The sequence below is a fragment of the Podarcis bocagei genome (genome assembly GCF_964188305.1).
Source record: "Podarcis bocagei genome assembly, chromosome: 9".
In the NCBI taxonomy this organism is placed as follows: Eukaryota; Metazoa; Chordata; class Lepidosauria; order Squamata; family Lacertidae; genus Podarcis; species Podarcis bocagei.
Window position 1 is genome coordinate 5,981,302 of NC_138134.1, and position 17,656 is coordinate 5,998,957.

General features: G+C 44.0%; 1 protein-coding gene across 5 annotated transcripts in view; it reads left to right on the top strand.

The window, feature by feature from the left end:
- The window catches only part of PPP2R2C (protein phosphatase 2 regulatory subunit Bgamma), a 44,440-nt gene that overhangs the window by 16,609 nt on the left and 10,175 nt on the right, over window positions 1-17,656 (top strand). For 2 of the 5 annotated variants that reach the window (XM_081207840.1, XM_081207839.1), the window contains 4 exons: window positions 10,282-10,379; window positions 11,670-11,835; window positions 14,112-14,224; window positions 17,274-17,451. In XM_081207840.1, coding sequence (XP_081063966.1) covers window positions 10,282-10,379; window positions 11,670-11,835; window positions 14,112-14,224; window positions 17,274-17,451 — 555 coding nt within the window. Of the gene's footprint in view, window positions 1-1,302; window positions 1,410-10,281; window positions 10,380-11,669; window positions 11,836-14,111; window positions 14,225-17,273; window positions 17,452-17,656 lie in introns of all 5 variants that reach the window. The other 3 variants (XM_081207842.1, XM_081207838.1, XM_081207841.1) reach the window with 3 other exon arrangements.

The window sequence follows — 17,656 nt, forward strand, 5'->3', positions numbered from 1 at the left end:
TTTGAGAGTGTGCTGCGTTGAGTGGGAAGGTTTTGGATCCTTCAGATTCAAACCTTCCCCCTAATACGCTTCCTGAGACGCTCAGCTTTTGTTTCTATTGATGTCAGAGCTCTGGTGTTAGTGAGGAAAGGGCCACTGAGGTTTCTGAGGCAGTGGGGAGAGACCCTACACAGTCAGATCACCCTCTCAGAGAGGCAGGTCTTGAGCATTCAATGACCCCTGGGACACTCTTCCAAGGACCATAGGAATGCGGTCTATAAAATATTAAATAATCAAGGCAAGCTCATGAGTTGTCTCATCCTCTTTTAAAGCCAGGGGCCACCACATCCTGTGGCGGTGAATTTTATGTAATGTATAATTGACTTACAAGATCCACTGCCACAGCCACAGGATGTGCTGATAGCCTCTAAGTTAGAAGACTTGAAAGGGAGATAATTAAAGAGGCGTGTCATTTGCAGTGGTGTTAAAAGGCTGATCAGCACATGCTAGAAACAGAGAACAGGGCAGGGCATTTGTTTCCCTGCCCTTTTGTGTAGGCAGCTCTCTTGGAAAAAGGAGGCCAGACAAGGTGGTGCCTCTGTCTGATCCACCAGAACTCTTTTGATGTAACAACCACACATTTAAAGGCCTCGAGTAGAACCCGGGACCAGAAAACTTGGGTTTTATCTCCTTAGAGCAAGCATGGCCAAATCTGGCCCTCCAGATGTTTTGGGACTACAACTCCCATCATCCCTGACCACTGGTCCTGTTAGCTAGGGATGATGGGAGTTGTAGTCCCAAAACATCTGGAGGGCCAGGTTTGGCCATGCCTGCCTTAGAGTATGCCCTGCATCTCTTCATTACAGGAGAGTCAGTATCAAAAACAAGTAAGTCACGCTAGCAAACATGGCACATTAATGGGTCAAATCTGCTTTCTGAAAAGGCAAATCACAGCTGAGGTTCATGTAGAAATGTGAGGATTAACTCATCAAAAGATTTTACTGAAAGAGTTCATCCCATAAGAAATATTTTAGGGAAGGGGAAAGGCACAAAATGCCATTTTTCTTATTGCAAACAGTTTTCCCCAACACATCCTTTGCAAACACGTTACAAACTCAATTCATTAAAATAATGGTGTTTGCAAATATTTTGCCTAAATATTGTTCAAAAAAAGAGCAGTGCATATGAAGTTAAGGGCTCTTCATCGTTGTTTCTAATGAAGATGGGGCTAGAGAATTTTGTTTGTTTTCTTTTTCTGCACATGTAACCTGACAGGTGCTGAACTGGCAGCACTGGAAATTGAAGTCCTCTATTTCTCCACAGGACTGGCATAGCATGGGCGGCGGCAGCCATGCAACCTTCCCCACACTGCCATGCCAATGTGTCTGAACCCTCTTCTGAAGAGAGCACCTCTGGAGGTGAGTGGGAAGGTCAGTCTCTATGTCTGTCCAGTCAGTGGCCTGCATGCCAGTGACTCATGAAGCTGCCCAATGTGTTAGTATTCCATGGACACTCATCCACTTGGATGAGAGGAGGGCTGGCCCTCCCATGAGGCAAGGTGAGGTGACCACCTCGGGCAGCAGCATCCACAGAGGCGGCAGATCTGGCCTCCGAGGAATGCATCACACGTAGAAGATCTTTATTCCCTGCTTGCTCCCAATGTAGAGCTTCGCTCCTCCCTTCTTCCCTGGCAGGGGGAGAGCGCCATTTTGTGATTCGCCTCAGATGCCAAAATGTCTTGGGCTGGCCCTGTACTGTGTGAGCGACGTAATGGGCTTGGCTTATGGTGACAGTATAGTCAAAGCCTTTTGCTGCTGGGCTACAAATCGTGGGGGAAGAACAGTATTAATTGACACTTCTTGTATGGGCTGCACAAGAGTTGCACTCACTCTGAGTGCAGCTTGCTTGCAGCTAGCCTGGGTTATTGTCTCCTCACTATCTTGCATTATAGCTGCCAGTAAGTGATGTTGGGCAAATTCCAAATTCCATTATTGTGCATATATGCTCAATAGTGCTAACTAAGCGTCTCTTCTGAGGAAGAACCTGCGGGTTTGCATAAATCCTCAAGGCTGGATCACTGCAATGTGCTCTATGTGGAGCTACCCTGGAGGTTCGTCTAGCGGGTGTAGCGAGTGCAGAACATGGTGCCTAGGTGACCTGGAAGGGTGAACAAACTACTCAGTGGCGTAGGAAGGGGGGTGCGGTGGGTGCAGGCTGCCCCTGGTGTCATCACTGAGGGGGTGACAAAATGGCAAAAATATGTGTTTTTGAAAAAGAAAAAAAAACTCCCACCCCCACCTACACCACTGCAGGAGCCCTCTCCCCTCAAGTAATTTCCAGAAGCGTTGCTTCCTCCAACTTTGCAGGCAGAGCACAGCCTTTATGGCTAGTAGCCTTCGACAGCCCTCTCCCCCATGAATCTGCCTAATCCAGTGGCATAGCTAGGTGAGTCGGGGGGGGGCACTGGGTGCCACACCGTGGGGCCTGCAGCGTGCTTGAGCCACGCGTATCTCCTGAGGGGGAGGTGGTGGGTGGACTGCCTGCAAGCTCCACACCGCTTTTTCGAGCAGCACGGGGCTTGCATCTGTCCACCGCCTCAGCCACCCTACAGTTGAGGGGGAGGTTGTGGAGAGGCTCCACGCAGCCCTGCCATGGCTTGCCCCGCCCCATGGGTGGCTCGCTCCGCCCCCGGCTGCAGGGTGGGCACTCCGCCCCAGGCACCCGCGCAGCTAGCTACGCTGCTGAAACTACTCCCAGAATATAGCATCTTACCTGGGGACTTACACTGACTACCAATATGCTACTGGGTCAGGTCAGGTTTAAGCTTTTGGTACTATCCCATATGCAGGTGGCACTGTCGGTTAAACCACAGAGCCTAGGGCTTGCCGATCAGAAGGTCGGCGGTTTGAATCCCTACGACGCGACGGGGTGAGCTCCCGTTGCTCAGTCCCAGCTCCTGCCCACCTAGCAGTTCGAAAGCACATCACAGTGCAAGTAGATAAATAGGTACCGCTCTGGCGGGAAGGTAAACGGCTTTTCCGTGCGCTGCTCTGGTTCGCCAGAAGTGGCTTAGTCATGCTGGCCACATGACCCGGAAGCTGTACACCGGCTCCCTCGGCCAATAAAGCGAGATGAGCGCCGCAACCCCAGAGTCAGCCACGACTGGACCTAATGGTCAGGGGTCCCTTTACCTTTACCTTACTATCCCATAAAGTCCCATTCAGCTCAGGACCAGGTTACATGAGGGACTGCCTTATCTATTATATACCCAGCAGATCACAGCAGCCCCTGGGAGATTTTTCTCCTAATAGTTCCAAAGAGATCAGAATCCTCCACAGTATCTCGGAGCAGGGCTTTTGATGTGGCTGCCCATTCTGTGAAACAGCATCCCTGCCGAGATACAACAGGGGCCCACTCGCTGCATTTTTGGAAAACATCTGAATTCATTTTTGTTCCCAATGATATTTCCCAACTGGATGAATAGGTCTCTGGCATGAGTGTCACATTTTTTTCTTTTAAAAATTCATTTGCTGTTATTTTCTGTGCTGGTTTTTAACTGATTTTATCATATTGCATATGTCACCTTGAGACATATATGTGGAAGGTGATTAATTAACATTTAATAAGTTGTCTATGTGCACTGTACACAATTATGTTTAGTCATGTTAATCTTTCCTTGAGCGCATTGGTGTTCAAGGTCTTTGGTATTATGAGGTGACAGTCTTCTGCGGATGGGAGCTGTAGTCCAAATATCTGGGGGGGCATCTTGGAAACTCCGTTTCCTTTAAACAAATCACTTTGTCCAGGGTAGGTTTTTGTTACTTAAGCATGGGCAGCATACATGGTGCCTACCAGGGTGTTTGGGACTGCAGCTCCCATCCACCCTAGCTAGCTAATAGTCAGGACTGATGAGAGTTTTAGTCCACAACGGCACTACATCACCTGCCCCTTTCATAAAAGATAGCCGTAGGTGTGCTGTCTTTCGTGGGTGGAGGTCACCATTCCACGGCTGGCCTGTGAGGGAGCTAAGGCAGTCCAACAAGGAGATGTGGCTAAAGAGCTTGGAATCCCTTGTTTTCGTAGGCAAGGAAGATACCCAGCCTGAATTCTGATGGTACAGCCTGTAGTAAGTTCCTTTGACGTTTCCGTTAGGCTCCCTGTGTCCACTGAGTGTTGCACAGACTGAAAGTCTTCTTCTAGGTTTTGGCTGCTTTCATGTATTGTGTTATGCACCATGTTTCCCTTCCTTATTGTGTGTGTGCAGTCTTCAGATTAGGGCAAGTAACTCAGCATTAATGTAATCTATTATACCGAGCAATGATAGTGGTTGCAAAGTGGCAATATACCAAGTGCATAATGATCGCTTGCAGATCCTGTATACTTCCGTAAGGGCTCAATAAATCTTAGCAGAGACGACTGATGCAAAAACAAAGCACACAAAAAAGAGTTCGGCTAATACCAGCATTTAGCATTTGCTGCTTTGATATCTCTTGCATTAGAGATCTACCCAGGAGTCTTGGAAATTAATCATGTTGTGTAAAGAAGCCATCACACTGTTGACATAGATTCTGTAGTGATGAACATCTGTAATGCAGGAAGTATGGGTATTATTAGTTTATTTGGGTGGTTGAATAGCTCTGATAAATCTGTGTTCTCATCTCATGATTTGCACACTAGTTTTCAAAAGGCAAGTGTGCTTTTGTGAGCGTGAAAGAGAGGTGACTTGTTGGGTGCACTTTGTTTCAGCTGCTCCGAGAGAAATAATAACCCCGAGCTAATTGAAGTGATGCTATAATGTCTTGTCAGGCTATAAAACCTGAAAAGTTATGATTGGGCAGACATACATAGAAGGTTGGATTTTGTCTTGGAGACTTGTGATCCTCAGTGAGACATGGTGGGTAGTTAGCTCAGTTCCTTTTTGTCCTCTTCCTTTGGACAAATTAAAGTCTTGTTCAGTTCTAGTGACTTGTCTCAAAAAGGGTGTTGCAGAGCTGGACAAGTTTCAAAACAGAGCAACCCAATTGATCAAAGGGATGGAGCAGCTTCCTTATGAGGGATGGTTACAACATTTTGGGCTTTTTAGTTTAGACAAAAGAGTAAGAGAGAAAATGATAGAAGTGTATAAAATCATGCATGGTGGGGAGGAAGCGGAGAGACATCCAGTGAAACTGAATGTTGGAAGATTCAAGACAGAAAAAAGAAAGTACCTTTTAACACAGCACATAGTTAAATTATAGAATTTGCTCCCACAAGAGGCAGTGAAGGCCACCAACTTAGATGGCTTTAAAAGCAACAAATTAATGGAAGACAAGACTATCAAGGGCTGTGTTGGAGGCAGCAGTGCTTCTGAATACCAGCTGCTGGAAACAGGAGAGTGTGTGCTGAGGTCCTGTTCAGGGGGCTTCTCATAGGCACCTGCCTGGCCACTGTGAGAAGATGATGTTGGACTAGATGGGTCACTGGCCTGATCCAGCAGGATCTTCTCATGTTCTTAAGCTACAGTCCAACCATACAGAAGTCAGAATTCCCAATTTTTCTATCAAGAGAAGGAAGATGTATTATTTCAGTGAAGAGACATATTTCAACAAAGCAAAAGCCCCAAACCTGGATTTTGGCATCCAAGGATTCTCTACTTTTAGACCTATTTTCACCTTAACTAACCAAATTCCAATAATTTGCAAGCTTGGCCACCTCACTGAGGGAACAGCGGGTCCTGGGGCATCTAGGTGCTGCGTTGCGGACCCTGGTTCTATGATATTCAAGCTAGATATTAAAGAAGAAATTGAATGAATGAATTTATTATTTCGGTCACAGACCAGTTCCAGCTCACATACAAAATCAGGGGAGTCATGAACCACAACAGGGATACATTTAAATTAGCAGAAATTAAGGAAGAAATTACATACATGCTTCTGTGGAATCCAAGGACATAACCACAGGTTTACCTGGCATACTTTTCAGGCCATAAAGAAAAACCACAGGACACAAAACCAATAGCTAAGCCATTATCCTTCAATTCTAATACTGACTTTTTTGTACAATCTCATTGGCATCAGTCACTGTGCTGGGTTTGGTGCAATAAAGCTGTGATTCAGGCATGTCGTAGCTGGGCCACTGATTGGTTGCTATGGCAGTGTGCCTGTTCAGACCAACCAGCCTCCTGATTCATTTTCACTTGAGAAACACAAAATACTTGTGGGCGGAATATCACTTTTTGTTACTGGAATAAAAACATCAGCCCATTACAGATAGGTAGCCGTGTTGGTCTGCCATAGTCAAAATAAAAAAATTCCTTCCAGTAGCACCTTAAAGACCAACTAAGTTAGTTCTTGGTATGAGCTTTCGTGTGCATGCACACTTCTTCAGATACACAGAAGAAGTGTGCATGCACACGAAAGCTCATACCAAGAACTAACTTAGTTGGTCTTTAAGGTGCTACTGGAAGGAATCAGCCCATTACTTTGGGAATCAGAATGATGTTAACTGAAAAAGAATCCATGTGGCTATAGTACAAGTAAAACGGGACACCTGTCTTGCAGAATGTAGTAGTTTATTTTTCAAAATAAAGTACAAGAATACTTTGTGGTTTTTTAACGAGCAAGCGATGTATAAATTTTATGAAACAAACAAACAAATCACAGCTCTAACTTCACATAATGGCTAAAAACGCTGAAAGGCAGGAGGAGTCAGTTTGAGGTAAAAAGGTAAAGGTAAAGGGATCCCTGACCATTAGGTCCAGTCATGACCGACTCTGGGGTTGCAGCGCTCATCTCGCTTTATTAGTCGAGGGAGCCGGTGTCCAGCTTCTGGGTCATGTGGCCAGCATGACTAAGCCGCTTCTGGCGAATCAGAGCAGTGCATGGAAATGCCGTTTACCTTCCCGCCGGAGTGGTACCTATTTATCTACTTGCACTTTGACATGCTTTCGAACTGCTAGGTTGGCAGGAACAGGGACCGAACAATGGGAGCTCACCCCGTTGTGGGGATTCGAACCGCCAACCTTCTGATCGGCAAGTCCTAGGCTCTGTGGTTTAACCCACAGCGCCACCCTTGTCCCTCAGTCTGAGGTATCTCCCAGAAATTGCTTAGAAGCTGGCCTGTGCATTATGCTTCATAACTTTCTTTCTAGAAGGGCTCGAGATACGTTTTTTAAAAAGAGAAAAGCTCAGAATCTGGGGCACCTCCTGGCATAGGCCTGGAAAGAATTGCTGCAATAGCACTGTCATAAATTCAGCCCCAGTAGTTACCACTCGAAGTACTGTGAGCCAGGATCCTGTGGCCATCAGGTGGCTGAAAGCATTTGAAGCAGAGCTGGAGAGATGGAGAAAATTATGACTTAAACACCTTTTATATTGATCAGAACCCGGACCAGGAGGGTGAAATCTCCTATATTTCACATAAGTTTCATTACTTATATAGGCTAGTCTATTTAAGAAGTAGACTGTGGATGACTACCATCAGTGTAACTGGGATACATTCTGGTGCATTCATTTGAAACTTTAACAGTCTTTATAATTTCATATCCAGTGTGACACTGTCGTTCTTCTCTTCCTGTTCTTTAGCATCTTTTCAAAAGGTTACAGTGATGGTATGATGTTGTCATTAATCTTATTGCCATCCAAGTTGCCAGGGTCTCATGTGACTGTTACTGAGAGTCAACAGTCGTTTCCACAGGCCCACACCAGGGTGGTTGAGCACTGAACCCGTCATCCATGGACATCCATCATGGCTGCTCTCCTGCTTCCTGAAGTCTGTTGTAGCTGGTAGTTTGGCAGGCCTAGCACAGTCCAGATTAGCAAAAGTGACTGTTTGTAGCATCGGGAACATATATTCTGAGAATGTTTATTATTTATTTTACTGATACCATTGGCCTGTAAAGTGTTGAACAATAGTAATAAAATACTTCACTAATCCATAAAAGCAGCCCCTTTATTGTCCAGTAATCAATAAAAAAATAGCCTACAATGACATTTATGCTATTGCTATACAAGCAGAGAAAGATCTTGCCTTAACACTTCTTTCCAAGCTGGAACTCATACTATGCTGACATACAAGGATCATCTATTCAAATTAATGGTAGTGGTGCTCATGGAAATAGTGCTCAACTGGAAGGATGTGCGCAATCTTTCTACCCACAGGTGTTGCGCCTGAATATGGCCACTAGCATTTGATGAAAAACTGACTAAGCAATGTAGGAAGGCATGGAGTGAAATCCAAAGATGTAGGTTTCAGGACACTTGGTTTCAGTTTATTACTTATGTCAACTTTAGTGATCATTTGATCCATTGTCCTCGCTCTCAGTGTCCTCTTTGAAGAAGGTACCCTTCTTCAATATGATCTCTTTAACGGTTTACAGTGAAAAATTTTTGCTGTGCTTGAGAATGATTATGTTTATTTCTTTGTGCAGGACACATGTAGTTTGAAGTTTTGTTGTTCAGAGTTGGAAAAATTAATAAAAAGTATTTTAATAAATGCAAAGTAGCTGTGTTTGATGTTTTTGCCATAATTCCACTGCTGCTCATTTTATGTGTACATATTTCTTTAATATTGAAATCATGATCGTATGAATTTAGATGTGCTAATTAGCTTTCGGTGATGTCGTGTCAGCATCTGGGTCCAAGCTGTTTTATAACCATCGTCTCTTAATGCGCTTCATCAGACGTTCACCTCCTCTTGATCCAATTACTCTCAAGGATCATTGGGGGTTGCGCCAGTGGGTGTCAGAAGCGATAAAGAATAATGAAAGTTGCTGTGCAATTAAGTGAATGTGGAATACTATTCAGATAATTAAATTCAGAATAATTTGCACTGTTCTTGTGTTGTATAGCATATAAAGTATTCTCCATCAGTTACAAATAGATTAAAAATTATTCCCCTATAGCTAGAGTATTCATAGCAAGTGAGTGAAAATATTTGACATTTTTAGTACTCTGAATAAGTCAGGGAGCTTGATATGGAGGAGTATTTTGGTGGTTTAGTTCCTGTTACCATTTAGTGGCCTGTATTTAATGAACTGGTTTCTAGATGGGTGACATCTGGCTTCTCAGCAGCACAAGTCAAAAGGATGTCAGTGTTTTAGAAAACAACAAGCTAAGCATGAATCAGCTGTGTGACCTGGTGGCTTAAAAGGTTCAAGCAATTCTAGACTCCATTAACAGAATTAGAGATCATAGTAAGTACCACTCTATTCTGCTTTGGTCAGACCTCACCTAGAATATTGTGCCTCCTTCTGGGCACCGTAGTTTAAGAAGGATATGATGCAAACTGGAATGTGTCCAAATATGGCAAGGTCCTATAAAGAGAGGCTGAAAGAACTGAATATACTGTATTTAGAATGAAGGAGGTCTCTTTGGTGCCTGCTAATGCAGAGGTTTGACCCCCAGAGGCGTACTCCATTGTCTCTCAAGATAGATGCCAACAATTAAGAGGTAATAGGATAGGTAAAGGTAAAGGGACCCCTGATCATTAGGTCCACTCGTGACTGACTCTGGGGTTGCGGCTCTCATCTCGCTTTATTGGCTGAGGGAGCCGGCGTACAGCTTCCGGGTCATGTGGCCAGGATGACTAAGCCGCTTCTGGCAAACCAGAGCAGCGCACGGAAACGCCATTTACCTTCCTGCTGGAGCGGTACCTATTTATCTACTTGCACTTTGACGTGCTTTCGAACTGCTAGGTTGGCAGGAGCAGGGACTGAGCAACGGGAGCTCACCCCGTTGTGGGGATTCGAACCGCCGACCTTCTGATCAGCAAGTCCTAGGCTCTGTGGTTTAACCCACAGCGCCACCCGTGTGGTTTAAGCCACAGCGCCATCCTATCCCTAATAGGATAGCCATCTTCAAATACTTGACATACTACAGATACATAGAGGGTGAAGCAAATATGTTATCTGTTGCTCCAGAGGATATCACTTGAACCAATGGATTAAATGACAAAAAGCATTACTTCCTGACAGAACTCCATGAAGAGCTGCATGACAGTGTGAGCTGTTCAAAATGGAACAGATGGTTGAAAGGTGCTGGGCTTTTCTTCACCAGAGGTTTTTACATAAAGGTCAACTAGCCATCAATCAGGCGTGCTGTTGGGGATTTCCTGCATTGGCAGGGGGTTGGACTAGATGGCATTTGAGGTACCCACCAGGTCTGTAATTCTGTGACTTAAAATGCTAAAGTTCTCTTGTGGCGGAATGAAGGTGGGGCTCAGGAAAAGAAAGAAAAAAACCCCAAGTAACTCATTGTGAAATAATTGGTATTTTGGATGGGCGGTTTTTTCTGTAATTTGATTTTTCTACTTTTTCTTTCACAGCTGACATTATTTCAACTGTTGAGTTCAACCACACAGGAGAGTTGCTGGCAACAGGGGATAAAGGAGGTCGAGTTGTTATATTCCAAAGGGAGCCAGAGGTATGAATTTTTAAAAAGGTGTTCTGATTGTTGAAGGAATGTTTCTTACTACAGTATTCAACAGCAAATAACCCCACCCTCTGTTTGACCACACTGTTAGCTTCCATGTCTTGATCCACAAGCCCTGTGCGCACACAAAATGCTGATACAGTATTCTCCAAAGCTACTCTAGCTGCCCATAAGTGTTTATTGTGGCATTGGTCTCCTTGCTTTTGCAAGTTCTTTTTTGCAGCATCTTCACGATGTCACTGGCAGCAAAATGCCAGCTCATCTGTGCGCGCGCACACACACACGTCTACGAAAATCTGATATCTACAAAAACCCTCTTTGCCAAGCACCTGTTTGCAAATTAAGCTGCTGACTGCAAGCACCCTGTGAATATTTTTTAAAAACATCATGATGCACAAGCTGCTATTCCCCTGTTGTTTGCGGGACAATAGATGTGACTGTTCTGGGCTTATTTTAATTGCACACTGGCTATTTTTGTCGTGCTCGAATGCATGCTTGATAATGTAATGGTTACACGTAAAGGTTCTTAATTGTGGTTCAAATCGAAACTTCCCGAAAAGATTGTTTGCGATTGTTGGAAAGAAAAACTAAGTTAAGCCCTAGGTTTAGAAACAGTAAAGCTAAGGCTTGGAAGGGATTGGTGCGCCTTGTATTTTTAAAATTTGGTTTGTCCTCTCAAAGTTAGATAATATTGGCTTTTCCAGTAGCAGTAATTCTTCCTGGTGCAGCTAGGTGATGCTGCAAGGCAACATTCAGAATGGTGGAAAGAGGAATTTTCTCCTTCTCTTGTAGAAGCTTTGTGCAAATAAATTGATTTGCAATAGGTTGAGAACAGTCAAGAGAGTGGGTGATATTCAACTAAGTTTTACTCAGAATACACATAACTTAGTCATGCTCATTGATTTCAGTGGGTTTGCTTTGAGTACAGCATAGCTGAATGCCAACCTGTACTTTTCCACATAACAAATTACCTTGCAGAATGCACCACCACAAGGGGAGGTGGTCACTAGTTTAGATTAAAAAGAAATTATTAGCTAACGTCATGGAGGGCAGATCTAGCAGTGGCTATCAGCTATCAGAACTAAATGAAATCCTGCGTTCTGAAAGCAGATGCCCAGCAAAAGCCATGGCCCGACCTGTTGCTGTAATGGTAAGTATATTGGCTCCCTTCCTTCTTGGTTGCCATTGGACATATGGTTTATTTGGATCAAGTCAACTTGAAAGATCAGATAAGCTCTGAGGTCAACAGTTCATTTTTTGTTTGTCCTATGTTCTTCACAGAGTAAAAATGAGCCTTATAGCCAAGGTGAATACAATGTTTACAGCACCTTCCAGAGTCATGAACCAGAGTTTGACTATCTGAAGAGTTTGGAAATAGAAGAAAAAATAAACAAGATAAAGTGGTTGCCGCAACAGAATGCAGCCCACTCTCTTCTGTCCACAAATGGTAAGACAGCAGGAACAATACAGGATTGACAGTTTTTCCTTGTCTCTGGCAGATGGGCTTCAGCTGAAAATTTGATGAATTACATCTAAGTTTAAATATACATTTTTAGTGTAAAAAAGAACCTTGGAAGTGGCAGCAGGTTATGATGTATCTTCACTTTATGGGAGTAAAGATGGGCACAGGGGCGTACGAAGTGGGGGGCGTGTCACCTGGGTGCTACTCTGGGGGGGGGGGTGACAAGATGGCCCCTGCATCCCCCCCAGCTGTAGAGCGGCTGAGGATGAGCAGTCAGTATGGGCGCCGCTTGCACGGTGTCCATATGGGCTGCCGCTCTCGCGCGTCATCAGTATGGGCTGCCGCTGGCATGGCGTCCGCACGTGGGCAGCCCATATGGTTGCCGTGCAAGCAGCAGCCCGTATGGCAGGAGTGCGCACGCGTGGCAGCCTGTACGGTCGCTGCACATGCGCAGTCCGTACAGACGTCATGCATGCGTCACCAGGCGGTTCACTCCGCCCCGGGTGACGGAGAGGGTTCCTCCGCCACTGGGTGGGCAGCCCTCATGCACCTGTAAAGCCATCTTTTCCCCATATTGTTAGGCCCCCTATAATGTTCCATTTTGATGCACATTTACCTACATAACATAACATAAAAATCATGGGTTATTTAAGCCCAGGATGAGGAACCTATGGCCCTCCAGCTGCTCTTGGACTCCAGGTCCCATCACCTCCAGCCAGTATGGTGAATGGCCAGGGATGGTGGAGAGTTACCTCCCCTCTTTTCATGGACTCAGCAGGCAGCGTCCCTCCCCAAATTAAAGAGGAGCTCATTCAAGCACTCACTGAAACACATGTGAGTTTGAGCTGGGAACATGGAAGCCGCTTGCCACAATAACAGATGTCATCAGTTAGACCTTTGCACATACAGTCAAACCTTGGTTTTCAAACGTCTCGGCAGCTGAACGCCAAAAACCTGGAAGTGAATGCTTCCATTTTCAAATGCGCCTTAGAATTGAGTAGCTTCCAAGGTGTGTTTCTCAATTTCCCCCATTAAACTTGCTGACAGCCCTTTGATCCTTGGTTTTCCAATGCTTCGGAAGTCGAATGGACTTCTGGAATGGATTACATTAGAAAACCAAGGTTCCACTGTATAGCAACAAGGTCTAAAGAGGAGTCAGGCTAAGGGTGAGGCAAGGAAATGGATCAAAAGTGTGTAGATTAACTTGGGATATGTTTTATATAAAGTGAGAATCTTAGGACAGGAAGAAGTGCTCAGAAATGTTTGCTGCTGATAAGAGGTGCAGGAACAGTTGCCCTATCTCATGGGTAGGCAAACTAAGGCCCGGGGGCTGGATGCGGCCCAATCTCCTTCGCAATCCAGCCTACGGATGGTCTGGGAATCAGCGTGTTTTTACATGTGTAGAATGTGTCCTTTTATTTAAAATGCATCTCTGGGTTATTTGTGGGGCATAGGAATTCATTCCCCCCCCCCCAAATATATATAGTCCGCTCCCCCCCCCCCAAGATCTTGGGGACAGTGGACCGGCCCCCTGCTGAAAAAGTTTGCTAACCCCTGCCCTAGCTCAAGATTTTCAAAATTTAGAACCCTGGGGCTCATTGAAAATTACTGAGGCCCACTATTAAAACAGTGGCACATGGGCAGAACCAGTCATAATATGGCAGTGGAGCCAGTCACAAAATGATTGTGCAGAAATAAATTGTATAATCTCTTCCTGTTTCCTAATAGTGGCTACATTGGTTATACCAAACAATTTGGGAAGTGATAATTTTTTTTTAAAAAAGAATGAATAAATAAAAAGTTTGGCAAACAGCACAATTGACTACATTAAAAGTGTGTGTAATATTAAAAGATGGAAGACATGGGGAACCATCTGGAGCAGATCTGGGGAAAGCATAGGGGAAGAATGAATCATACCCCCTCCCCAATTCCATTGAGAGGTGCCTTCTGCTGTATGGGGAGCAGCAGTCCATGTGTCTAAACTAATACATACAATATGCATGTTGTTCCTTTTGTAGAAAAAATATTTCTTATACAGTGGTTTAGAGAAGCTTTTAATGTTTATCAAACTGCTGTATTTTAATATTTTGTTGGAAGCCGCCCAGAGCGGCTGGGGAAACCCAGCCAGATGGGCGGGGTATAAATTAATTATATTTATTATTATATTTATTATTATTATTGATTATTAATTATTATATTTTAAAATGAGGGAAAATGTGACAGTTCCTTCTCATAACAGTGCTGATGTCTTTTTTTAAAAGATAAAACTATTAAACTGTGGAAGATCACTGAACGAGATAAGAAACCTGAGGGGTACAATTTAAAGGATGAAGAGGGGAAGCTTAAAGATCTTTCTACGGTGACATCACTTCAGGTGGGTAGATGGAGAGTTGTTTTCTTCACTGAAAGAACAACTCGTGATGTTCTAATATTTTATGTGCTGCGTCGCTTCAAACAATGGAAACCACTTGAAATGCAACACAGCAACATGTGAATAGGCATGTGAATGCACAACAGCAGCCAGGGAAGCTGGGAGCTAAGGGTGTCAAATTTCTCATGGTTCCCAGTAGCCCCTGGATGTTACCATTTCCTGTGTCTAAAGCCTACCTGAGGTACCTGTGCAGACACAGAGATGAACCAGGCAGTTTGAGTCTGTTCTATTAGTAAAACTTACATCTTAGACGCCATCTTAGGCTCCAATGCCTGGAAGATGAAGGGTTATAAAAAAATCAACAGGAGATAGTCTATTTTAAGGCCACACATAACCAATGTTTGGAGAGTAAATAAAGACACACACATCAGCCATATGCTATGATAAGAAGCACAGGAATGGGGGGGAAAGATAAAATCCAGACAGATTAGGGAAGCAAGATTGGAACATTCAAAGGAAGCTGGCATTTTACATGAAAGAGTGGGAAAGTTTGTGGCAGACCCTAAGTAATGAAGCCAAATTTTGGAGACTTACGGCTGTAGGAGAAGGTGAAGGGAGAACCATAAAGGAGGCCTCGATTTCCCCACATGAATGGTTTCTGCATTGTAGTAAGGGTTTTGGAGAACCCGCAAATGTCTATTCCCCTATTCTTGACCTTCCTATGGAACAGGGTTACATTAACTCAACAGGCATTTTAATTCCAGGCTAGTCATCTAATGGTGTTGTTCCAGTCTTTTAAAAAAGGTAACAGCAGACCAATAACCTGCTGGATGTACCTTCTAAACGTTCTCCAGATACCTTCTGAGCAAGCCAATAATATTAAAAATTATTTCCGGCCTTTATAGACCTGACCACAGCTTTCAACTCAGAAAACAGGAGCCTTTGGGAGAAGCTTGTTATTACCAATTTTGACGGAAAATAGCTTTGGTGAATTCAAAAACTCCATCAGAATAATGTTACCCATATATTAGTGGGTTTAAATGGGCATCTTATGGAAGATAAGAACATTTGTCAGGGAGTCTAGCAAGGATGCATTTCTGATTAATTACCCCTCCCTTAAAACAAGCACGGTTCCAAACTTTATGTACATGAGTTACTATACTTTTTCGTCTATAATCTCTTTTTCGTCTATTTTGGGGGACTCAATTTTAAGAAATTGAGGGGAGATGGCCCAAAGTTGTTGAGCTTCTCCCCCCATGCAGCTGCGGGCAGAAAACACTCCCTAGATCGTTTCCCACACCTACTGGCATCGGGGGAAGTTGTGTTCCTGCCAACTGGCTGGCTGGCGTGTCCACAGCTTCTCCCCCCCATGTGTATTGGACGACCCCAGTTTTTTTACACGGTGTTTGAGTCTTAAAACATCGTCTAATACACAGAGAAATATGGTATGTAGTTCTGCTGTCGGTCAGTTAAATAGGATTGTGACGCATGCTAACTAAGCTCTTTTGCAATAAAGGACATCTTAGCATTGATTACCGGAAAACTAATATAGTTGTTTTTGGGAAAGGACACAGAAAGCATAAGTGCACCGTGGATGTCTCTGCTGTTGAGCAGTGTAGCTCTTTTATATAAGCAGTCAAAATGACGGTATGCAGAACTAGACAATGAATGTTAACAGCTTTTATTTCTAAAGGTGGCTGATTGGTGGAGTCTGTTCTAAAACATATTTGTAGGAAAAGCAGTTGCTCAAAGATGTTTTGGTCCAAGATCTGGAGTGAAGGCAGTATCACTTCACTTGAAATACTTCAGAATGGGTTCTTGAGAAAACTACTTCCTTTAATCCTGAATACACCAGCAGCTTTGGGAGCAGAGAACGCTGTGTCCTCTACTGAATCAGGAGTTATAGCAGGTTGATCCAGTATTGGTGCAGACTGAATGAAATGGGCAACTCAAGACCCCCAAAGGAGAGTTGGGATGAACAAGTGAGATTGTGGGGGGATAGGCGAAGATCTGCCAGGGCAAAATGAACATGTATTCAGAGAATTAGAAAATTCAGTTTATCCCGGGATAAGGAAGTGATTAAAGACCTTAATAAAAACCACTCCTCTCAATGGTATGTTGCCATTAAAAAAGGGCCATCAAATTCAGAGATATTTCTCTAACATTACCTACCAACAACTGAGAAAAGTTTTTACAGAATTAAGATTTCAACAGATGCTTTCCACAGATTTGACTAACAGGTGTTGTCATATTCCTGTAAGAAACAGACATAGTACAGTATTTATTGCATTACTGGAAAAATTGTTGTCTTGTGTTGCAGTGTAGTGGGTAGCCAATATACAACGTAGTAATTTACTCATTATCTGAGGAATATGTGATTATCTATATGCGGGTCGGGCTGTGGGTTAAACCACAGAGCCTAGGACTTGCCGATCAGAAGGTCAGCGGTTCGAATCCCCGCAACGGGGTGAGCTCCCATTGCTCGGTCCCTGCTCCTGCCCACCTAGCAGTTCGAAAGCACGTCAAAGTGCAAGTAGATAAATAGGTACCGCTCTGGCAGGAAGGTAAACGGCGTTTCCGTGCGCTGCTCTGGTTCACCAGAAGCGGCTTAGTCATGCTGGCCACATGACCTGGAAGCTGTACGCCGGCTCCCTCGGCCAGTAAAGCGAGATGAGCGCCACAACCCCAGAGTCGGTCACGACTGGACCTAATGGTCAGGGGTCCCTTTACTTTTACCTTTATATCCCGTCAAGTTGTTTACAACTGCAGTGGAAAAAAATCCAAGTGAGAATCCTTGAATTTGTCAAGGTGACTTGTTCATTTGAGCAAGCTAAATACAATTGGCATTATGATTCAAATGTGTGTTCATACTTGGAATTTTTTTTAAGCTTTATGTATTGTGTAATATTGTCTTGTATGTTGTATGTACGTTTTGAGAAGTTCTCAAATAGTGACAAATGTTTTAAAATATACCAAGTTCAACTCACAATTCACAAATCTATGAAGTTTGAAATGTTGTTTAAAACACATTTATTCATTACTTTTTATGTAGGTGCCTGTACTGAAACCCACGGACTTGATGGTAGAAGTCAGCCCCAGAAGAATTTTTGCTAACGGCCACACCTATCATGTCAATTCAATTTCTGTCAACAGTGACTGTGAGACATACATGTCAGCAGATGATCTTCGGATTAATCTCTGGCATTTAGGAATTACAGATCGAAGCTTCAGTATCCTTTCTCATGGTTACCCGCACTAGCCAGCTATTACAGTTTTTTGTTTCAATGCATTTCAGACATCTCAGTCTCTGGCTGGTTTGTAACTAACGTACTAAGCAAACAAACCAATAACGACGACACCTGGAGACTTCTGCATTACCAGCCCACTCAAGCACACCCCCTCACCCCCGTGACTGAAGGGGGCAGGGTCCTGCTA